The 25,742-nt window shown below is 38.7% G+C and overlaps 1 protein-coding gene across 3 annotated transcripts in view; it reads left to right on the top strand.

Moving 5' to 3' along the window:
* Positions 1-25,742, top strand: part of dis3l2 (DIS3 like 3'-5' exoribonuclease 2) — an 83,678-nt gene that overhangs the window by 38,597 nt on the left and 19,339 nt on the right. For all 3 annotated transcript variants that reach the window (XM_079877288.1, XM_079877290.1, XM_079877289.1), the window contains 6 exons: positions 11,649-11,756; positions 11,841-12,074; positions 18,881-18,960; positions 19,220-19,403; positions 23,182-23,268; positions 24,455-24,602. In XM_079877288.1, coding sequence (XP_079733414.1) covers positions 11,649-11,756; positions 11,841-12,074; positions 18,881-18,960; positions 19,220-19,403; positions 23,182-23,268; positions 24,455-24,602 — 841 coding nt within the window. The remainder of the gene's footprint in view (positions 1-11,648; positions 11,757-11,840; positions 12,075-18,880; positions 18,961-19,219; positions 19,404-23,181; positions 23,269-24,454; positions 24,603-25,742) is intronic.

The following is a 25,742-nucleotide window of genomic DNA, read 5'->3' as shown; positions in this document are numbered from 1 at the left end:
ATTGACCTGTTATGAAATCAGTCTCGGTTTCAATCTTAATGGCATTCAGGAAAACAGTTACTTCTACAGCCTACACTGCAATATAAACAACATCTCTGCATGCTCTCTTCACGTCGTCCTTGTAAAATAATAATAATAACAGTGACAGATATGATAGTGACAGATATGATATCACTGCAAACTCCTGCTGATTTTTTAAAGAGGTCAGGTATTGGTTTTGTGCACATAAATGTAAGAAGTCTATTACCAAAAATTGATATGGTCAGAATTTGGGCCAAATCGACAAATGTTGATATTATGGTACTATCTGAAACTTGGCTGGGTAGATCCACTCCTGATAGTTATATTTATATGGAGGGGTATAATTTATTTCGTACTGATCGTCGTGCTAAAGGTGGAGGAGTGGCGATCTATGTAAAAAATAGTTTTCAGGCAACAGTACAACTATCCAAGTCTGTGCCTAGACAATTTGAATTGCTAGTGTTAAAAATTGAATTGTCGCAGAATTATGTTTTGACAGTTGCGGGATGCTATAGACCTCCTTCTGCACCAAAGGAAACATTGTCCTCATTGTCTGACTGTTTGTCATCTATAAAATATACAGAATTGGCTTTAATTGGAGACTTAAATTGGGATTGGCTAACATCTGCATCTGAACAAATTAAAAGTTTTTGTGACTCAGCGAATCTGACCCAAATTATAGACTCACCTACTAGGCCAAATCCTAAACATCCTGACAAGTCTACACTTCTTGATTTGTTTTTAACAAATGTGCCGAAGAAATACAAAGCTACTGCTGTTTTTGCAAATGATATGAGTGATCACTGCGTTATTGCCGGTGTGAGAGATGCCAGGATATCTAAATGTAAACCGCGTACTATAATTAAGAGAAATCTGAAGTCATTCTGTAAACAAGCCTTTTTTATTGATCTTAATCTTTGTGACTGGACCAGAGTGAATTTGATACCAGATCCCGAAATAGCGTTGAAATATTTTAAGTCACTATTTTTGAATATTATAAACAAGCATGCACCTTTTAGGAAATATAAGATCAAAGGCCGTGATAATCCGTGGTTTTCAGAGAAATTGTCTGATTTAATTCATGAACGTGATCTTGCTTGGTCAATGGCAAAGAAATCCAAAAATAGCTCAGACTGGCAAAATTTTAGGCGCCTGAGAAACAAATGTGTCTCTCAAATACGTAAAGCAAAATCAGATTTTTATGTAAATGAATTATGTGATAGCTCAGCTAATCCCTTAAAATTTTGGAAAGTTATAAAATCACTGTCTTCTGACGCTAGGGATACTGTCATGCCAAATATATTGAAGTTAAATGATAAAATTATTACAGACAAGAAAAGTATGCTAGATTCCCTGAATCAGCACTTTATATCCTCTGGGTTGTTGTTTGACCATTCAACAAATCATCAGAGGAGAAAAGAGGACTTCTCTTTGTCAAGGGAAAATGTACCTATCGATTTTGATCTTGTTTGTATTGGAACGAAGGAGGTGTATGATGCTCTAATAGGGTTAAATACTAAGAAATCTGCTGGTCCTGATGGGTTGGATCCATACTTTTTAAATATTGCTGCTGAATATATTGCAGAACCTTTGACACACATTTTCAACTTGACTATTGAAACTGGATTAATACCAAGTGTTTTGAAGTCAGCATATGTCACTCCTTTATTAAAGGGTGGTGACCGATCAAACCCAAATAATTATAGGCCAATATCTAAGCTATCTGCTTTAGCCAAGGTTTTAGAAGGGCTTATAAGTGACCAGTTAAAATACTACTTATTAACAAAAAATATTTTAAATGATTCGCAATCGGGTTTTCGTAAAAACCATAGCACTGTCACTGCCACTATGAAAGTGTTAAATGATTTTATAAGTGCTATTGATTCTAAAGAATATTGTGCTGCACTGTTTTTAGATCTTTCAAAAGCGTTTGACACAGTTGACCACTATGTTCTGTCTCAGAGATTGGTGGATATTGGAATGTCTCCAAAAGCTGTCAAATGGTTTGGCAACTATTTGAGTGGCAGAACACAAAGTGTTCATGTTGATGGTGTGTCCTCAAACTCATTATTTATACAAAATGGTGTCCCCCAGGGGTCCATTTTGGGTCCCATTTTATTTACTATTTATATAAATGATTTGTGTCAAAATGTAACAAATGCTAAGTGTCATTTTTATGCGGACGATACTGTTTTGTATTGTTCTGCTCCAGCCTTGACAAGTGCTATAGAGGATCTGCAATCTGCCTTTATAATTATTCAGAAGAATCTTCAGAAATTGAGACTTGTACTAAACTCTGATAAAACTAAAATGATGTGCTTTTCTAAATCAAGGAAAACAGAAAATGCTTGTCAAATCACTTCATTAGATGAGAAAGTAATTGAACGAGTATCAGTCTATAAATATCTTGGTTTCCTTTTAGAAGAAAATTTGTCCTTCAAACAGCATATAGAGGGTCTAACAAAAAAATTAAGAGTAAAGTTGGGTTTCTATTATAGAAACAAAGGCTGTTTCTCTTTTAGTACGAGAAAAACACTTTCATGTCAAACAACATTTATACAAACAACATTTATGTCAATGCTGGATTATGGGGATATTTTATATATGCATGCAAACAAATCTTCTTTGAAAATGCTGGATTCAGTATATCATGCAGCACTAAGATTTGTGACTAATTCCAATTTTCGTACTCATCATTGCAACTTGTATGAGAGTGTTGGTTGGCCATCTCTGCACAATCGCAGGCTGGAACACTGGTATATTTTTCTTTTTAAGGCCATACTTTGTAAACTGCCTCCTTATTTATGTTCTCTTCTGACTCTTAAAGTCTCTACCAGGAAATGTAATCTTAGATCATATGGGCAAATCATGTATGATATCCCACGAACGCGAACTGTCTTCGGTGAAAGTGCTTTTTAAAGTTTTTGCACCGTTTTCTTGGTATAAATTGCAGAATAAGCTCAAATTTGATTATTTACCGACAATGACACAATTTAAAATGAGGATAAAGAACTATTTGAGTACTAAATGCACATGTACTGTTACTGAGTGCTGCTGGTGAATATGTTGAGATGATGTTAAACTGCCAAAATGTCTTTTTCTGTTAAATGTTTGTATATGTATTTTTAAATGGAACAATTATTCTGCCGTCTTGGCCAGGACTCCCTTGAAAAAGAGATTCTGAATCTCAATGGGATTATTTCCTGGTAAAATAAAGGTAAATAAATAAAAAATAAAATAAAAAATAAGTAAACAAACATCAAAATCACTTCGCTGAGAATGAAACGCCCCTTACCAGCAGCCGCAGATTTGAAGATATCTTCTGGTAGTGCGCGTAGCCGCGCGAAATTAAAAAATGTGCGTGCAGACGGTGCAGGGTGAGGATTGGAATCGTCCCGGATGAGTTCGTCAGGTGAAAGGTCATCATGTGGGTCATTTCATTTACGGCTAAATTATTATTAATTAATTTTACTAATAGTTAGGTTGGGCAGGCATCCACAAAAGGGCCTTTAATTACAAAAAAGGAAAGGAAATTTTGCCTTGACAAAAGGGCACTTTGGGCACCAAGGGGCAAAGGGGCAGGTGCTCGAGCACCCAACGCCCCGTTTTACTGTTAACAGCCCTTATGTCGGATTCGTCTAACTTACCGGTATACTTGATATTCTTTTTAGAATAAGTGATTCGTTATGCTATTATTGGACTCCTGTCTAATCATTGTCAACTGTTTTCTATAAATATGTTTGTATTGGTAACATTTATTCAGCTAATGCGTGTCCTGTTTAAAATGCGCAATGTTCAAATGCAAAGACAACACGTCACAAATAGAAGCCCTTTTCTCTGTGGTATTTAGGCTCAATCCCAATTCTATTTTATACCCCTTCGCCTACCTCTAACCCTTCGCCTACCCCTTAGGCGTAGGGGTGAAAATATTCCGTTACGGTGCGTGTCCACTACAGCGGCAAAACTCCGCTCAGTGTCGCTGGCAACGCTATAACGCTATAACGCCTCCGCTCTGGGGTGTGTCTGTTGCGAGTGTGTTTAATCGAAGTTTTTTTCAACACACGGACAGTATAATCATCAGCGATGCACGCGATTACATTTAGAAATAGACAAGCTTTGTTTCCAAATGCACCAAGCAAAGATATCCTTTCAATTTTATAAACTTTTATAAATCCAGTCAATATAATCACAAACACGTCAAAAATAAAATCTTTAACATATATAACAACTGCAAAGCGTCTAATTTGTAAACAAAATGATTTACGCACTAAATCCAGCATAAACTCCGGCACAATTTGCATATTTTTAAACTCTCAAAACAGACGTCACATCCCAGTAATTGGCTGCCGACCGCGTTTTTCGCTTGATATTTGCATAAAGTCGAGAACTGCCCAACCTTTTTGACGCTGTCTGTCGCTCTCAACGCTTTCTCAGGTCCGCTGTCAATCCCAAAATGCAATGCGCGAGCGTGAAGCTCAACTTCCATAGGAATGAATTTAAAACGCTCGCCCCGCTCCGCTCGCAACGCGCCAGTTAGCGCGGCGGACGCGAATTCGCCTCATTCGCGCGTCCACTTCGCTTCAAACTTTTGCTTTTTACACGCGTCATATTGTTAACGAACTTTAACGATTTTTTGCAACCGTTTCTTTGAAGAACATAACCGTAAACACAAGATTGAATGTGACATAAAGAAAATGATTATTGGCAGTCATGTTGCCTCTGTAGCCGGTGTATGCAGGTACGTTTCTCATACCCCTTCGTTTGAAGTGTGGTCCCGAAAAATCTTAGTTTCAAGGGCTATGTGGCCCTTCCCCTTACCCCTACCCCTCCATCCAAAAGAGAATCGAGACAGCCCTACCCCTTCACGGGAACGCGCAAAACGGAGGGGTAGGGCCAAGGGGTATCATATTTGGATATTGGAATAATAAATTAAGTAGCCTATCTTAATTGTACTTTTTTTTTTTTTTTTACAGTTTTATAGTGGTTGCTTAATTTTAGACTAGTTGACCAGCAAACATTTTATGCAATGCAATATAATGCATGTATGTCGTCGTCGTCGTCGTCCACACCCCCCCCCCCTCGTCGTCGTAGTAGTAGTAAGCCCCGTCGTCGTCGTAGTAGTAGTAAGCCCCTCCCCCCCGTCTGTACGCAAAAAATAATTTCAAGGTTGGCAGGTATGCATTTTATTGATGGCATTTTGAATGCCCAGAGATACCGTGATGAGATCCTGAAGCCCATTGTGGTGCCATTCATCCACGACCATCACCTCATGTTGCAGCATGATAATGCACTGCCCCATGTTGCAAGGATCTGGATCACAATTCCTCAAAGCTGAAAACATCCCATTTCTTGCATGGCCAGCATACTCACCGGACATGTCACCCATTGAGCATGTTTGGGATGCTCTGGATTGGCGTATACGACAGCATGTTCCAGGTCCTGCCAATATCCAGCAACTTCGCACAGCCATTGAAGAGGAGTGGATCAACATTCCACAGGCCACAATCAAAAACGTGATCAACTCTATGCGAAGGAGATGTGTTGCACTGCGTAAGGCAAATGGTGGTCACACCAGATGCTGACTGGTTTTTGGACCCCCCCAATACAGTAAAACTGCACATTTTAGAATGGCCTTTTATTGTGGCCAGCCTAAGGCACACCTGTGCAATAATCATGCTGTCTGTGAGGTGGATGGATTATCTCGGCAAAGGAGAAGTGCTCACTAACACAGATTTGTGAACAATATTTGAGAGAAATTGGCCTTTTGTGTACATAGAAAAAGTCTTAGATTTTTTAGTTCAGCTGATGAAAAATGGGGGCAAAAACAAAAGTGTTGCATTTCTAATTTTGTTTAGTGTATTTACCGAGAATTTTTCTAATTTATTGCGGTGATCATGTGGAAACTGTATCAATAACAGTGCATACATTAGCCGAGCTCTAGCGTGAATTACTGATGTAACTTAAATGTATACTGCTGTGGTAAAGATGAATTTTAACCACTGATTCTTCACATGCTCGTCCTTGGGCAGTGAAAAAAAAAAACGTCTTTACCGTTTACCTTCACATTGTAGAGCACAGCGTCTTCTCAACATGATTCTGTCCAGTATCCACAGGAATCAGCTGCAGTGTTTGAGGGCGTTCAAGTTTTCACTGGTGTCTGCGCGCGCAATAAGTGGGCGGGCAATTTGCTAATGTTTCGTCTTGACGTCACAACGAAACGGCTTATGATTCGTTTGAAAAACGATTAATTTCATTGACTCAGAGTCGACTCTTACTTTTGAAAGACAATAACTTTATGCACTTTGCATTTTCAGATTTAAAACTTTACAGGATGTTTTCATTCACTTACACCCTACATGAAAGGTCATTTTCAAAAATCCATAATAGGGGCACTTTAAACAACTAAACAAAACAACATGCAAGTTACTTGAGGTTATTACAAAAGGTTATATTTAAAGGTCCCGTTCTTCGTGATCCCATGTTTCAAACTTTAGTTAGTGTGTAATGTTGTTGTTTGAGCTTTATAATTTTACAGATATTATTTATACTCTAAGTTCAATGCCAAGCGAGATATTTTATTTAACAGAAGTTGAGTACAACGAACGGCTGGATTGGACTACACCCCTCTACTTCCTTCTTTAATGACGTCACTAGAACCGTGTTTTGACTAACCTCCGCCCACAGGAACACAGGCGTATTGATGGCGAAATGTCAACAGGCGTGGTTGATGTTTATCTATAATCGGATACCGCAAAAGTTTAATTCGAAGTTGTTAGTTTGCTCTGTCCATTTCACCACGGACTGTTTTTCTAACCTGGGATAATATCAAGCAGGCTTCTCTCAGAGTTTCATACTGACGAAGGGGGCAATTTCAACTATATGCCAGCAAGCGGTAAGTAGTGATTTAATATGGAAGTAGCGATCACTCTTCACATCGTTTTTCTTAGTAGGATGAAAATAATCTTACTTAAACTGTGATTAATATACAGAAAGCGATCAAAGAACAATCCCTTTCCAATCGCCCAAGCTGTCAATCACACAGCGCAAGTTTATCTGGACACTTGCCAAAACTCGTTATGAAATCAATGACGCTGTTACACTGCACAACGAAGCTCTTACTGTATTTATATACCTCATGTTTGCATTGGTGAAATCATTAGTGAGAGTGCAGAAACTGCGTTGCAATGATAAGATCTTTTTTCACGCGATCAACAGGCTGTCATCTGCTCAATGCTCATCACTGCAACCTTTTATGTGATTGAAATAGATCTAAATACTTAAAAAACTTCTCACGATTCGTTAATCCCGATAGCTGTAATAGTTAAAACGTATAATAGCTGTAATAGTAAAAGTTTTCCAGATAGTTCTACATGTAATGCCAGATATTTCATATGCAAGGCAAGCATGTCAGCCAATCACAGCAGAGGGCGTTTACACTGAAGTCTCTCAGCAGACACGCCCCTTCAAACAGAGCGTTCTATTCAGGGGATGAAATCAGGCTAGGAAAAATGCCTTTTATTTCTAAATTATAACAATTTTTGATCTAAAAAACATACTAACATTATAAGGGCACCCCAGGAAACATTATAAAATAATAAAATAATCCATGGAATGGGACCTTTAAAGGGACACTAGGTAACTTTTTTACCTTAACTGAACAGCTTCGGAGTCAGTGGAATGGTTATATTACTTATTTCGGGTTGAATGGTGGTGGTTTCGCACCCCCTTGGTGCCCGACAGCGGAAAAAACTCACTTGCAACTTTGGGCCGGCGGGTCGGCGTCAGGAAGTATCGCGTGATATCAGGTCTCGCGATGTAACGAATTGCTTGACGGCACTGCACACGTACACGCCCCCATTCAAACACCGGCTAGCTATAAGCAAAGGGCAATGAAAGATTGAGTTATGGCTGAGCCTGTAAAAAAGAAGCAGAAAGCTAGGAAATCTTTGTCGGAGGACCAACGAAAGAGGAAACGGGAGACTGACCGAGCAAGAAGTCAGACTCGAGTAAATATTGGACCGGCTTTTTCAGAATGGCAAGAACTGAGAGAAACAGAAGCCTGCAAAACGGATGCTGACCTGGCTGCTGTTGCAAGTATCTTTGGAATAAACTGTGTTTAATATTTAAATTTCAAGTAATTGTGACCTCAGGATGTTTGCTATTGTCTGTAAAGGTTTTTATTATGATCGCTGTCTGTTACGGGCTTACTAGTACGCTATACTATAACTTTGATGTTAGCATTGTCATTATTGTCATTGTCATCACGTTTGATTTCTGTAGTTGTTTGACCGTTCCTCTGTAGGTTTTATTTGTGTAACATGCACTTCTATTTTATGTCACTAAGTCAACGCGTCTGATAATAGGCATAACATGTTGCACATATCATGATCGAGCTAGAAAAAACGTTCTGATGTTTTCTTAGACAAGCAAAGGTAAACCGTCATTCTACGAGATTAACTTATAGACCTTGCTAATATAACTTTAGACAAATATTAGCCTCCGATATATATTTTTTTATGCTCATGCCCACTCTCCCAAAAACAAACAAACACGAAAGCAGTAGTTCGCCTGGTTCATATCGTTCGTTCCCGGTAAAAATACTAACGTTAGTATGCATGACAACACAATAAAAAAAAAATCGCCATCAGTTGGAAATAAAATATTGCTTTACTTGCCTCGGTAGACATAACTGGTTTTGAAATAGGCGGTTCCTCTGCTCAGCTGGGTTGACAGCTGATCAGCTGGGTTGCTCGTGGCGAGGGGGGAGGAACAACAGTTCGTTTTTACAACAGAGTGTTTGAAAGCATTTACCACCAGACACTAGGGGGAGCTTCGTAGAGAAAAAACACTCAGACTTGCCTGGTGTCCCTTTAATGTTTTAAATCAGTCTATTTAGAAATGTCTAAAATGTTATAAATGAGTCTATAAAAAAACAATTATTTATTTAAATGAATTCATTATGTAAAAATTTAAAATCGTTTGAAATTAATGAATGAATATTTGTTTCATCCAGTGATTTTGAATGAATCTCTTGAATGATTCAGTGTTCAAATACATTTCAACAATCTCTGGTCACCACCTACTGGCATAATAGCGTAATAGAGACAATCTTTATTAAGCATAACATTGTTTTTCCAAAGGTCCCTTACTCATTTTGATCGCTGCCGCAACATCAGTGTTTATATCCAGACTATAAACATTTATCCCAATACTTTCACTATTATTTGATGTTTGCAACACACTGTTTGTGAAGCTTCTTTCAAAAATAAAGCTTAAATGGACCAGCAGCACAAAAGCAGGTTTAAATATTCTGGTGTGATCATAATTTCAAAGGTTTAATAGACATAGCATAATCATTGTCATTTAAATAAGATCGTACAATAATTTAAAGGGGGGGTGAAATGCTCATTTTCACTCAATCTCCTGTTAATCTTGAGTACCTATAGAGTAGTATTGCATCCTTCATATCTCCAAAACGTCTTTAGTTTTATTATATTTATAAGTTAAAGATTGGCTGTACCGAGTCTTTCCGGAGAAAACCGAGCGGCTGGGGGCGGGCCGTGTGGGCGGTGTGCTATAGCTGTGCTAACTGATCTAACAACAACACAGAGAGACATTTGAAGTAGTTTACTCACCGTGACTGCTCGATCCTTAAGCATTAGACGATCTGCAGACTGCAAATAAGTCGATCTGGGCTTTGTTTATAAAACAATCATCGTCGAAATGCAGGGAACAAAGAGTCGTGCACAACCTCCGTTGATGCTTCGAAAAAACAAACTCCATCCACTATTCCCTTAACGCTGGGTTCTTTGGGAATCTGTGCAGGGTTGTCTTGCCCTGCCAACCAAAAACCCACTTCTTTGGTGACATTGACTTCCCTAAAAGCCGAGCATAGCGCTTTGAGGTAACGTACTGCTTTCGCTCTCTTCTCTCTCTGGTCTGCGAGTGCGCGCGCGGCCGCGGAGAAGTGCCCTTAGGACCCATATAAGGAAATTCCGCTCTATCTTACGTAAGACAGAGCCATACTCGAAAAAAACTTTCCGAAACTTGTGACAAACCGGAAGGAGTATTTTTGGAACAAAAATACTCCTTCAAACGTACAACTTAACTTTTGAAACTTTGTCCATGTTTAGCATGGGAATCCAACTCTTTAACAGTGTAAAAAACTCAGTATGCATGAAACAGCAATTCACCCCCCCTTTAATGATTAATCGTGCATACATATGTGCCAATGTGTATATTTGTATGTCATATTTGTACCAGACCTCAAAGGGCCTATGGCTCTAATACACTGCAAATAAAACTCAATGTTATGTCATAAATCAAATAACTCAACTGAATTTAAAATCATTGAGATAAATTCTCAAATGGAACCATGACAATAGATAACAGTTATGTTTCCAATCAAATCAACATCAGATGCAACAGTAGGTGTGATGCACAAGATATCACAATAAATGCTCTGCTAGAATCACTGCTTTGACTTTTTTTTTTTTTCTTTCTTTTTTTAATCCAGCATTTGCTTTCAGTTCTGATTTTAGTTAGGATTTTTTTAATTGTATGAAAATACACTTCATATTAGCTATATTTAATGGCACTCTCCTCTATAATACAGGTCACTAGATTGTCTGCAAATGCATTAAATCCATAGAATATAATGTTATTATAATAATAATAATAATAATAATAATAATAATAATATGACTAATATGTGAAATTCACAATGGTGGTATACTATTTAGTCTCAACATTTTAAGTATTTAGGGAGGGATTGATGATCTAGTTCTGAAATTGTTCTGTCTTAAAGCAGAAGATATTTTATATATATTTCAACACAAGTACATAAAATTATACAACAAAATGATTTGACCTGTAATGTTATGCAGTTGGACTAGGTAATTTATATGTACAAATCATCCAAGCACCCCATTCCTAAGATACATTTGATTAAAATTGATCAGACTGAATTCATTCCGATTGATGAATCCGAACATAGTGTTTACATGAACGTTAAACGTGATCAGGTTAATGTGCAGTTTATATGTCACAATCTTAAAATCGGAATAGATTTTTTGACATGCGCACACTGCACAAATATACAGTTTCCTGCTGTTTTTGCATAATAGCCATTCTCCCACATCGACTTAATATTTATCCATTTTTGGTCATAGAAACGCAGTAAAAATGCCAACTGTGGATGAGAATCTGAAACAAGGACTGGTGGGATGTTTTCCTGCTGTCCTGTGAAAGGAGAATTTTAGTATGATGGTACACTCATTTGTATGACACTTTATTCAACAGGAAGAACAGCTTGTTCCGCACGCATATTACACTCTATTTCAACGTCATTGCACATGCGCAGTTCTTTCAGTTTTGGTTTTCAATCCGATCAAGTGTTTACATGTTCTCTCAATCGGTTTAGAAAAGGAATAAACCACCCCTTTCAATCCGATCGAAATTTCATCCGGATCGAGCTCAATCGGATCGACTAAGGTGTTTACGTGAAGACTTTTCAGTCCGATTGAGACGTCAATCCGATTACTAACGGATTATTTGGTTGCATGTAAACGTAGCCATTGTATGAGAACTGAACTGAGGTTTTTTTTTTTTTTTTTTTTTTTCTGCAGGTGATCCCCATGTTGCCTCGTCTTCTGTGTGAAGAGCTATGCAGCTTGAATCCTCTGACCGATAGACTGACATTCTCTGTCATTTGGAAGCTTTCTCCAGAGGGAAAGGTACTTTGTTATATGACCTCATATACTCTCATTGAGAACAAATCTTTCTTTTTTATATAGTACTGTTTTCTCTGTGCTCTGTAGATCCTGAGTGAGTGGTTTGGGCGAACTGTCATCTGTTCCTGCATTAAGTTGAGTTATGATCATGCTCAGAGTATGATTGAAGCTCCTGACAAGCACTTTAGTGCTGACGAACTGCCAACCTGCTCCCCAGACCACAGCATCCAAGAGATACAAGAAGCCGTCCTCAACTTGCACAACATTGCCAAACAACTCCGAGCCCAGCGCTTTGAGTGTGGAGCTCTCCGGCTTGACCAGGTCTGGCAGACCAGACTTCAGTCTGGACATTTACTGTTTTTCATTTTAGTGAAATACTAATACTCTAATACTAAAAACTCTGGCTCATCCCTGTGGTCACACTTTACCATTCTCTCGTCATACTAAAGTGCCACTTTAGTTCAAAATACTGTATTGTGCAATTTTTAAAATATATTGTGCTAGTCAATTTCAATTTTTTGAAAATGACTAGCACAATTTTTTTTTTCAATGCATTTTTTTTTTCAAGTAAATAGATTATATGATCCACAAATAAATGTAAAGAGATTCACAAAAATTAAACCCATCATTTACTCACCCTCAAGCCATCCTAGGTGTATATGACATTCTTCTTTCAGACGAGTAAAATCAGAGTTAAATTAAAAAATGTCCTGGCTCTTCCAAGCTGTTGCGCTTTAGGCGTAAGTAGACTTAAATATGAATATTTATCTTACACAAACTCATCGCTTCGCTTCAGAAGGCCTTTATTAACCCCCCAGAGCCGTGTGGAGCACTTTTATCATGGATAGATGCACTTTTATGGACTTCAAAACAGCTTGGAAGAGCCAGGACATTTTTTAATATAACTCCGATTGTATTCATCTGAAAGGTAAATGTCATATACACCTAGGATTACTTGAGGGTGTGTAAATCATGGGCTAATTTTCATTTTTGGGTGAACTATCCCTTTAATATTAATCAAACAACAAGAAAAAGAGAAAAGCATTTACTATGACTAAAACTAAATAAACATGTGCTGACAAAATTAACATTGATCTGCATTGCTCAAATGGGAAGTAAAATGGTCATAAAAAAATGGTGCAGTAAAATGTTTAAAATTTGGATTTCTTTAGACAATATCTGAATATCAAGCCAAGCCACAGTTTTATTTTTAATGTGCCTTTGAAAATGCCAGAGAAACAGCACTCTCTGCTATGGGAACAGCACTACTGGATACAGACACGTTTTGGAAGCATCACTTTATTCAAGATAGAACAGAAAGCCTCAATAAGTAGCTGACTAATAAATAACTGGATTCAACCTCGTGATAAACATGCGAGATCATGTAATAGATGAAATTACTGTCACACAACAGCCAACAGCATTTCCCAGTACTTAAATCAAGCATTTTAAAGTTGGTTGGGATGAGCAGCTCCGTGGATCTAACGATCTATTAACTTTATAAGTATTATTTTTAAACATTATTTAAATGTATTACAAAATGATTCCCATTGTTTGTAGAGAAGATATACAGAAGATATATGCTTGTGACGGGTTGTTGAATTCCAAAGACATTGTACATTTAACAGTAAAATGCATTATATATATATATATATATATATATATATATATATATATATATATATATATATATATATATATATATATATATATATATATATATATATATATATATATATATTATTTATTTATTTATTTATTTATTTTATTGGTTAAAACACTTGATCACACACAAGTATTGCAAAGTTTTTATTTGCATTATAATAATAATAATACATTTTATTTAAAGGCGCCTTTCATGGCACTCAAGGACACCTTACAAAATCCATAAAAGCAATGACATTAAACTATAAAACCAGTACAGAAACAAACATTAGCCGCTTTCCGACCAAGTAGTTCTAGGAACTTAGTTCTAGGAACTGTCCACTTCTAAACAGTTCTAAGCAGGGCCGGAGTGGGGCCACTTTTCAGCCCGGGAGTTTCAGGCCCAAGACCGGCCCACTTTTTCCATGGTGGAATTCCAAATTAGCACTTTTTTAAAATTGGATAAATGAAGCAACAGTTCAGCTCGTACTATTGTGTAGTTAGTTAGTATTAATACCATGGGTTAACAAATAATGTAAAGGTTAAATAATAATTCACTTAGACTTTATAAGAAGCATAAGAAGCAATTGCAACTTTTTCACACAATTCTGACTTTATATTTCGCAATTCTGACTTTATATTTCGCAATTCTGACTTTATATTTCGCAATTCTGACTTTATAACACGCAATTGCTACTTTATATCACACAATTCTGACTTTATATCTTGCAGTTCTGACTTTATAAGCAATTGCGACTTTATTTCACACAATTCTGACTTTATATTTCGCAATTCTGACTTTATAACACGTTTTATGACTTTATATCACACAATTCTGACTCTATATCTTGCAGTTCTGACTTTATAAGCAATTGCGACTTTATTTCAGGCAGTTCTGATTTTATATCTTGCAATTCTGACTTTATAAGAAGCAATTGCGACTTTATATCACGCAATTCTGACTCTATATCTCACAATTCTTTATAACACGCAATTGCAACTTTATTTCAGGCAATTCTGACTTTATATCTCACAATTCTGACTTTATAACACGCAATTGCGACTTTATTTCAGGCAATTCTGACTTTATATCTCGCAATTCTGAGAAAAAAAGTCAGAATTGCGAGATGTAAACTCGAGATAAAAAGTCGCAATTATCTTTTAAAATGTTTTATTCTGTGGCGGAAACAAAGCTGCATACCTCCTGGCCTCTTCCTCCCATCCATCCTCCCTGACGCGTACCGTTACGGCCGGCCCAGCTATCAGTAGGCGCCGGCGGAGCCGCGGTAGCCTCCCTGAGAAAACGTTTTGAAAAGACGGGCTATGGACCCAACCATTTCTATAGGAGGGGAGGGGAGAACTCCCTCACATGGTACAACCCATGCTGAGTTGCGCGCTGTGGTGGCAGAATCATAGACTGTAAAAAATATACAGAATGCGGAACGTGTGTATCCTAATGTAACTAATGTGACATTGAAATGTAAAAAAAAAAAAAAAAAATTTCCTCGACCGGCCCAAAACTGAAGCGGCCCACCGGGAATACTCCCGATTCTCCCGATTACCCACTCCGGGCCTGGTTCTAAGAACTACTCTCCCCCAAACTCGGTTTTGCTGTTTGCGTTCGCACTGGCCAAGTGGCCATAGGAACTGGTAGGAGGGGTAAGGGAGTGACGCAAGCACGGTGACTTTTATTTTGACGGCGCGACGGACCTTTATTTTGGCGGCGCTGAGACCGCCAGAGCAAACAATGCTCGCATTCTCTGTGTTTATTTGTTAGCGATCTGTCTAACAGTACTGTTTATTATCTTATCAGATAGAACTGTTATAAAAAGTAGACATTATGTGAAAAAAGGTTATTAGCCTATGCCGTGTGGTTGATGTCCAGTGTTGCTAGCTGGGCAGATAAAACATAATCATGTTTGGCTTGGTCCCCTCAAAGTTGCGTTGGATTTTCTCTTCAGCATAAAGGTTTAGAGACCCATCTATCACTGTTTTCCATGTTTAAACTTTGTATAGTTAGTTTATGGAGTAAATATATAGGCTATAATCTGTGTGTTTACATTCTAGCTGTTTTAAAAATGGCGGGTGCTGGTGTTCCGCGTGCGTTCGGTCAATCAGCGTACACTAACGTCACGGATAGTTCCTATAGTGCTGGTTTAGACCCTACTCTGAAGTAGGACCTAAATTAGTTCCTACAAATGGAGTTCCTAGAACTAAAATCGTTCCTAGTTCCTGCGGTGCGAACACGCCGACATCCGGGTACTTTAGCCAATAGTTCTAGGAACTGTGAAAAGGTTCCTCCGGTCGGAAAGCGGCTATTAAATCACATAAAAGCCTGCCTAAACAGATACGTTTTAATACGAGATGCAAAGACCGAAAGACTAGAACTGTTGCGAACTTCTACAGGAAGTGAGTTCCATCAATGGGGAGCCGCATAACCAAAATCTTGTGACCCGATTGATGTTGTCCGAGCGCGTGGAAGAACAAGTGTATGTGCAGAAGCCGATCTTAAAATGCGGGAAGGAGTATGTATATGAACAAGATCTAGAAGATATGAAGGAGCCAAGTTGTTAAGTGCTTTGTAAGTTAAAAGTAAAATTTAAAAATTTACACAGAATTGAACTGGGAGCCAATGCAAATTTTGTAAAACAGGAGAAATATGTTCAAAAATGGAAGTTTTGGAAATGACTGGAGTGGATTCATTATCCACTCACAAAACCCCAGTACATGCTGCAGTGATGCTGAAACCGTGCTGTTACATCACTGATGGTTATTTGGTATTATCTATGGTATGTCCTATATTTGTGTATGAAGCGCAAGCGTGGAATACTTCAGATGTAGAAAGGATCATCCGTTTACTGCCGGTGACTCGTCGTGTCTCGCGTCCAGTGTAGACCAATTACAACAGACTGGGCCATCTGGCCAATCAGATCAGAGCAGGCTCTCAGAAAGGAGGAATTTAGAGAGACTGATTCATCCATCAGTTTGAGAATCAATGAAAATGTGTTTTTTAACTTTTTTAATCCATGTAAACCTGCTGTAGGAGACATCCAAAACAAAATTAGGAGCCTTTAAAATAGCATAATAGGGGCACTTTAAAGTTAAAATCATCAATCTGGTGCACATCGAGAGTTCAAAATTAAGAGCTCCAATCCATATTCAGTTTGGCGAAAAAAAACAAGTTTACAAATGAGTCTCATTACAAATCTAGTGAAATGATGTAATCATCAACTATGCAAATGTGGAAATAATGGAAATAATGGAATAGTGAAAATAACTGGTGCTTGCTACGTTCCCAAATGCATGCTAAACTCAGCACATGCACAGATGGAGTTCACTGCATTCATTCACTGTGATTGAGAATCGAACCGCGGAGCTGATCATGTGCTGATCATGTGAGCAAAGTGCACTCTTCTCTTTGTGCAGCACAAACAGACAGTCTTTTGATAACGACACAAAGTCTTATCGATTTTTTTTTTTACAGCAATGGCGCAAAACACGACATTTAAAGACCTATGTTATTATGAGAATTATTTTATTATTATTATTATTGGGAAAACTAAGTGTATTTATTTTTTTATAACATTTTTGTGAATCACTTTACATTTATTTGTGGATCATAATCTATTTATTTGGAATAAAGGAACGATTCTAACCCCATAGTGGATGGATGCTTAGTGGGAAAGACAGAAGCATGGATAGGATTATTTTCCTGTGGATTTTAGGGTAAATGTGACCTAAACATTTTTTTTGTTCAGATAGATGGATGAAAGTTGGATAGACAGATGACTATTGGATACACATAGATCGGTTTACAGTAACAAGCAATTAGTTTATGTAACATAGGAGTGTCTTTCAACATCACATACTCACTTGCAGACTTCATGAACACACTTGTAATGTGTTGTATCATAGATGTTTTTCATTAGGCTCACCAAAAATATTTCCCCTTACATAATCCCTGTTGTTATTATGAGGAAGTTTCATAAAGATATGAGTACTTTTGGTTGATGTGTCTCAGTGATGGATCTCTTTGGGTGGTGATTCCCTCAGGGTGTAGAATTCATTCAAGTTATTCAGGGATAATTTAGCACGGCACTTCCAGCACAAAGCTGTTCACATGCTGTTTTTCTTTGCGCCAATCATGTAGTTCATGTGTTCATGAGCGATCACCATTACTAGAGGCAAAGCTTTGAGTTTCATCCAAAATATATCTTCCTCATTGATCATCTCACTTATTGATCAGCTTTACTAGTAATTTTGGCCAAGAGCCATCCACAAGAAGAGAATGTTTGAGAATTGTTTTGTCTGGTTATTATTGAAATTATGCTGAAAAATGTTAAAAATATAATTCTTATCTGGGCTTTTATCTTTAAAAATGGCAAGCTGGATCCCAATCAGTGTAGCACAAATTAACCTTACGAAATTGGGTGTAGATAATATAGTCCTGCGATTTTCGAAATAAGCACTCTCAAATAGGTGGCGCTTTTCCACTACACAGTACCAGCTCGCCTCGACTTTGTTTGGTTTTCCACTGTGTAAAAGTTGTACCTGTACCTGCTTCCAGGTACTTTTTTTCATACCACCTCGGCGAGGTTCTAAGCGAGCCAAAGAGTATAGAAGTACTTCTATACTCTTTGAGCGAGCTGAGGCGATACTAAAATGTGACGTGAAAACATGGCAGACTGCTGATTGGTCAGAGAGAATCGTCACTATTCACTGCGTCATCATTGCACGCGCCAGACGGAGTATCCTGAATAAAAAACAACAAAAACAAAAACAGCAACAGCATACACTCGATTTCCTCCATTGTCCTGTGTGTGTGTGGGTAGCGGGTGCCTCGCGTAGAAGATTAAGTCACGGCAGTTTCCTGCGGCGTCGCTATGACGACCAGGTACTATTGTGGAGGTACTATCTGCAATGGAAAACGGAGCGAAAAGCGAGCCGAGCCGAGCCCAGTCGAGTCGAGTCGAGTGGAGCTGGTAGTGGTAATGGAAAAGCGCCAAAATAGGCCACTCCAGAGTCCAGACAGACTACACGTTTTTGCTGTTGGATAAGAGTCTAATATCTTTGAAGCATATTTTGAGGGGTTTCTTTTGTTGGTTTTAACTCTTTTCGGTTTTTAAAAAGATGTTTAGAACTAAGGTCAGATGACATTAAAAAACACAAATTGGGCTTATTTGGAAGACAGATGAGCTTATTGAGACACGTGTTCTTTTTTAAGCCCACTCTATGTTTTTGCTGTTCAAATATCTATAAAAAAACATGGAAAATCTAGAATTGGACTCATTCATATTGAACCTCATTCACTAATAATTGTGTGCAAGTTTCGTATAACATACCCTTGGATTAGTGCTAAGTAATTTATACTAGAATGATAGGAAAGGCCTACAGGGAGTAATTTGCAACTGAATGTTTTGATGATCTTTTTTTAATGACAGTTGCAGTAATGTAATTCATTTGTTGACATTTTCTGGTTACAGCTTAAGCTATCTTTCACCCTCGATAAGGAGTCCAGCATGCCCCAGGGCTGTTACATCTATCAGTATCGGGACAGCAACAAGTAAGAATGCACACAAAAACTGTTGATATGACTCTGACTGTGGTTTGTGTGATAAAATGCTCACCACTAAGCGGTGTAAGTGGGCATGCATGCTTTGTCATCTAAAGCCAGCTTTGTTCGGTTCTGTCCTTTTTGCTAGTTGTAATTTCTTAGTGAAATTGAACTGGTCACCTCCTGTTCTGGTATTGCACAACATGTGGCCCTGAACACCTTCATATTGAGCTTCTGAACAAAGAATCACATGCCCTGTGTCATACAGACTGGTGGAGGAGTTCATGTTGCTGGCAAACATGGCGGTCGCCCATCAGATCTACCGCACATACCCAGAATTAGCCCTACTGCGGAGACACCCGCCACCCCAGAGCAAGATGGTGGATGACCTGCAGGAATTTTGTGACCAAATGGGCCTTGACGTTGACTTCTCCTCATCTGGGGCACTCCATGTGGGTATCTCAAACTATGTTAACACCATTAAAAACCAACATTGGCAAACTGACTTCCAGATCCAAACCAGGAACATTGAGACAGACGTTAAAGTACTGTTAAAGGAAACCTTGACATTCAATCGCCACTTCACAATCAAAAATCCTACATAAAAGTGGATGCCCAGTTGTTAAATTGTTATTAGAAAAATTGGGATTTTTACACACAACCATATTGTTGCATTCCAACAAGCCTGGAAGACCTTTGGGAGGTGCTGACTGTCTTTATATAATCATGCCAGCTCAGTGTGTTGCTTATTCAATGTTCTTCAGCAACAAAATCGAGTGGACTATTTTCTCCTCGCAGTGAAAGTACTTTGGAGAGTTATCGCAAGTGTGTGCCGCTGTTTATATATTTTTAGCAATGACACTCATGGTACGTAAAGTGCCCCATGCTCAAACTGTGCTGCAAGGCACTTCACTCTGTAAGCGTGGCGACAACTTTAAGATGAAAGTGCTGCGTTCATGTCTCGCTGTCTTTGATGAGCAAGACCCATCAGCTCAAGACACGTGCGGGTTTACCAAACAGGACCCGAACAGGACTCTGAGGGTGTGTTCACACTTGTAGTCTGGTTTGCTTGGTTCGCTTGGTTTTGGTGTTGCTGCTGGAAGAGGTGTTAGTGAGGCCAATAGGAGGTGCTCAACCTGTGGTCTGTGTGTGTCCTAATGCCCCAGTATAGTGATGGGAACACTATTCTGTCAAAAAAGCACCATCCTTCAGATGAGACATTAAACTGAGGTCCTGAATCTCTGTGCTCTGTGAATGTCCTGTCAGTGACGCACAGAAAGACTTGCGCTAGTGCCATGTGCACGTGCCAGTCATTTTCATCAAATCATCAGTAGCTGTATTAGTATCAGCTTCATTCATGAAAAGATGCCATTAAACAAGTATTTAAAGGGGTCATATAATGTCATTTTTGTACAAGATAATATGATTCTTTAGGGTCTAAATTAAAAGTTTGTAATATACTTTAATAAAAAATTCTCATTAGTATTGTAAGAGAACACTAATTTTACCTGGTCAAAAACAGCTCTGTTTTCAGCACGCCGTTTGAGTGCATGTGTCTTTAAATGATAATGAGCTTTGCTCACCCCGCTCCTCTGTTCTGTGCATACACCATTTTTAATAATAACACAATACCCATAATGCGTTGTTCATTATAAACGTGGGATTATGAATTATATTGAGAACGTCATACATAGAAAACATGCCGTAATGTACCCTGAGTGTAAAAATAGCCGCATTCATCATGAAGCGTGCAGCAAGCGATTTGCAAAGATTAATATAAAGATTAATATAAAGGTTAAAGGGTTACTTCAGGATTTAGCATTAAGCTTTGTATTAGTAGAAAACCTGTAGTATTTTCGAATTACCGTACTTTCCACCCTCATATCGCCCTGAGAGGAGAGATTTATGTATTTTTTGTCTGGAAAAAATCCTCCGATGACGCAAAAATCGTCATTTTGCGTCATCGGAGGATTTTCTGGCCAGAGGCTAAAGACTACAGCCAGTAGATGCCGTTGTTCCGCATGTTTTCAGCCCGCCCATAGAGGGTGGGATCTCACTCACAGAATGTACACACAGTCAGCCGTCTTTCTTTGGAAGCTAAGCTTGCAGGCTCTTGTTCTGTGGAGAAAGCTGAATAGTAGGAGAAAGCTGAGTAAGTAGGGAAAACCATCCTCCTTTTCCCGGACTTGTCCGGCGGGCGAGATCGTTCAAAATGTCCGGGATTCAGCTTTTGCGTTCTGCGGTCGCCATTCATTGTTTACATGCAGCTCACCTTTTGTTTCAATCTAACTGAATTCATTCCGATCGGTGAATCTGAATGTAGTGTTTACATGAACGCTAAACAAGTGATCGGTTGATGTGCGTTTTACCCTTGCTAAGAAAATTCCCGCACCTCCGTGAGAGATGCGAGACCCGGCGCGTCTCAGTAATGACGCCACCGGTCTCGCGCCGTTCTCCCGCGGCCGTCAGCCTCGTCCTGCTCGCCACAGTAAACATGATGAATGGCGACTGTAGAACGCAAAAGCCAAATCCCGGACATTTGGCCGATCTCTAAATCACTGGCAAACTCATCACGTAGGCTAGCTTTGTTGTTTTCAACTACGCACTCTTACCGGTAGGCGTGGCCTCCTAAGGCAGCGAAGCAAGTGCATTCTGGGAGTTGTTGTCTTTCATCCACATAAGCCAAAAATACATTTTCTGGCTTTTCTCAGTCTAGAAAGCTCCAAATTAAAAAATTTCTTCACATTTCTTCTACTTAAATGACCTATTTTAAATACACATTCATCTTCCCAGAGGTGAAGTATCCCTTTAATAAAACGTTACACTCACTCACTTCTTCTGGAGGTGCAGCATGAACACGAATAGTTGGTACCGATCCTTTTTTCAGGAGCAGCTTCTTAGCAAAACCAGCTGACCCTCGTTTGTAAAGCAATCTTGTGAAATGATTCGCGCAAACATGAAAGCAATGACGTTGATCGCGGGGAATTCCCTTCGAAAACAAACTCAGCCACTGTGTCTTCAGCTGTACGGATTTAGGAACATCAAAATGACTGCTGTGTTCGTTATTACACCCAAGAACACCACAATCGCTTAGACACCATTCTACTCAGTGCTCCAGCTATCAGCAATGAACGCGCCGGTTGGCGCGGGCTATGATTGACAGCTCGCTCACGAGGGCGCGTGGGCAGGTCTGTGCTGAAACGCTGCTGTCAATCAACCATTGTGGGAGGGGCGTCGATTTTGTGACGTCACAAAATCGAACAGCTTGATTCAGGAGAGGGGAAAACATATAAGAAGATATAAAAAAAAGCCACTGGATGGATTTTTATCATTATATGATGGTTGTGTACAGGCACTGCCAACACACACTTCAGTACAATCAACTTGTAAAAGTGCATGTACCATTAAATGACCCCTTTAAAATATACTGTATCATAATATATCTTTGTTTCTACTTTAATTCGGAGAATAACTGTGAAATTATTACATAAAAAAAATTGTGATTTTTTTTTTTTTTTAATCTATTGACAGCACTAATATATATATATATATATATATATATACACACACACACACACACACACACACACACACACACACACACACAGTACACACAGTACACACATACATACACACATACACACATACATACACACATACATACACACATACATACACACATATATATATATATATATATATATATATATATATATATATATATATATATACACACACACACACATATATACTGATTGGCTTCATCACTTTGTCTCCTCTCCACAATACGATGATATGTCATGGGTGTTCTGACGCAATATGGCTGCCGTCTCATCATCCAGGTGGATGCTGCACATTGGTGGTGGTTGAGGAGATTTCCCCCCTTCCATATGTGAACCGTTCCCATAGCTTGGCGTGATTCTATATGGTCTTTAGACAATTGGCACAACCCAAAGGTGTTCCCCTAGCATCAGCTACTGACACATTGTCTTGTTTCCTACTCAAGGACTAGGGCTTATACTATGTGTAACCCAGAAGTTTTTAAAAATATATATGAAAATGAAAAGGTTAAGATTAGGAAATAGTGTAAAGTTTGTTCAGTATAAAATTCATTTATATCATTATAATTTCAATGGAGAGTGTTCATGAAACACAAAAAACTTGTGTGTGTGTGTGTGTGTTTTTGCACAATTTTGTGCGGATTCTAATCTGTGTCTATTGTTATGACAGAGGAGTCTGAATGAAAGCTTTGGGGATGACGAGTATACAGCTGCCAGGAAAGAAGTTCTCACTCACATGTGCTCCAGGCCAATGCAGGTGAAGATGTGCTCCAGTTATTAACAGTTTAAATCCACTTTCTGTTCATCCATTCTGATGTATATGTCCACACCATGTTGAGTGGGAAGAGGATGTTGTCTCTTTCACACCCAATTCAGCTGCTTCACTGTTTACATTAGCTATGTTTCCATCCATCTATTTTTATGCGCATTTGCATAATTCACTTTAAATAACGCTGGATGGAAACGCCAAAATGCGCATAAATTCTCAAATTATGCGCAAGTCATTTATTTTATGTGAAGTTGTTTTATCTAGTGGCTTCTCCTACTGCAGCAACTTCCATTTTTCTTATGATATTTAGCGCCAGTTTATCAGGAAGTGACAATTTTGCTCTCTTTGGCTCACTGGATGGAAACTGTTCATTATTCACAAATGTTTTATGCGATATTCCAATTTTGTGCTTAAATTAAATATGCAACTTTGGATGGAAACACACCTATTGGCAGCTACCTATCTTAAAGATTGATTCTAGCTTGATACTCTTAGCATAAAAATACATTGAACACTTAAAAAAAGGGCATTATCGTTCCTTTTTAATTAAAGTCTAGTCACCTTTATTTATAAAGTGCTTTATACAATACAGATGGTTTCAAAGCAGCTGTGCAATAATAACCAGGAAAATAATGATCAATGATACATCAGAATTTGGCGGTAAAGCAGGTTATCCACTTTGAGAATTAAGTTCAATAACATTGTTGATGTTGCAAAATTAATCAATTACTGTATGAAACCAAGTCGAATTGGCTATAATGCAGCATTACACTGGTGTCATCCGGCTCAATTCTTTTCAAGTTTTGTTCTCATACAATAGTGTCACTGCAGTCAAATCGATAATATTACTGAATATTATATCATTGCATTTTATTCAGTACTAATATGTATTTTATCCAGTATCAGTAACTCTATTCGTATCTAAGCCGTTCCTGTAGTCCACCATTTTGGGAACACTTAATAAAGGATTTTTCTTACAAAGCAACATAATTTTCTACCTGCTGTTTGGAACAGCCTTTGTGTGTGTATAAGAAGCGTCAATTCCATCCTGGTTGCGCAGCTTACTCTGAATTGTAACAGAGTTAATGTGTCAGATTATTAGAACTGAAGCAATGGTGACTGTTGAACGTCTTGTGATCTAATCAGAATTATTTGATATCGTTTTCCTGTTTAGATGGCGGTGTATTTCTGTTCGGGAGCTCTGAAGGATGAGAAGTTCTTCCGTCATTATGCTCTGAATGTGCCACTTTACACACACTTCACTTCACCTATACGACGCTATGCTGATGTCATAGTGCACCGTCTACTGGCCGCCTCCATTGGTGAGTTACTCGTGTTCAAGAGTCAGGGTGCATGTGACTATTGCTTGACTGAAGGCTTTCTGTAATGTGCTCCAGCTCCACTAGAGGTTCTCAACGTCCTGCTTGCCTGCTCACTAGTGAGGGAAATGTTCCATTATGCAATGCAACATTTAATAGAGCAGCAGGGAATCAGGGGTTTCGGCGCCGAGTCTATTTTTGCTGCACTACTCACACTCACTTAAAGTGAAAGCACACTTCTGATGGACAAAAATATGATTTCCCACAAAAAGTGATCAAAATGCACAGAATAAGCATGTCTAGAGTGTTTTAACAAGAACTGGAGTAGTTCACTGCCCCAGTCCCAGCTGAGAAGGAGCCCTATAGCATGATGCTTGCACCACCTAAGCCCCTTTCACACAGCACTTTGAACCTGGGAAATTGCCGGCAAATTGCCAGAGCGCCTTCTGTGTAAACGCAAACACGACCCGGGATTTATGCCGGGATCGATGCCGTGTTGGGGACCTAGTAACATTGCCGTGTTCAGTCCCAGAACGCGCGCTGTGTGAACAAAAGCCGTGATAATGCCGTGTCGTAGTGATGACGCTGAAGCCGGGATCGTTCGCCAGCTGTGAAACGGTACGTAATGCGCAAATTTATGAACGAATCAGAGAAAAAAAATGCACAAGCGTGGTTTCTCGAGAGAGAGAAATCGCAGCTCATAAGCAAACTTAAGACGCTGCTGAGACATTAAAGTCACATCGATGTCACGTGTCTTTACGGGATTTTTACGGGTTGTGTGTGAACGCACTCTCTGATTCCGGAAAAATCACTGGCAGTGTGAATGAACCAAAATCAAACGAACCCGGGTCAAATCCCGGGTCACTTTATCCGTGTATTTTCCGGAATCTCTGTGTGAAAGGGGCTCTAGCTTCATTGTGGGTATGGTGTTATTTGGGTGATGAGCGGTATTGTTTTCAGCCAAACGTACCTTTTAAAATCATGGCCCAAAAGTTCAAACCAATTTGGGTTCATTAAACCATAATTATTTTAAGTCAAGTCACCTTTATTTAAATATCTCTTTTTTACAAAACAGATTGTTTTAAAGCAGCTTTACAGTGATAAGAGATCAATGATATTGTTGAATATTAAGTGTCACCAACT

The sequence above is a fragment of the Squalius cephalus genome (genome assembly GCF_949319135.1).
Source record: "Squalius cephalus genome assembly, chromosome: 7".
NCBI lineage: Eukaryota > Metazoa > Chordata > Actinopteri > Cypriniformes > Leuciscidae > Squalius > Squalius cephalus.
The sequence above is the reverse complement of the archived record's forward strand: the minus strand, read 5'-3'. Positions and strand labels throughout refer to the sequence as shown.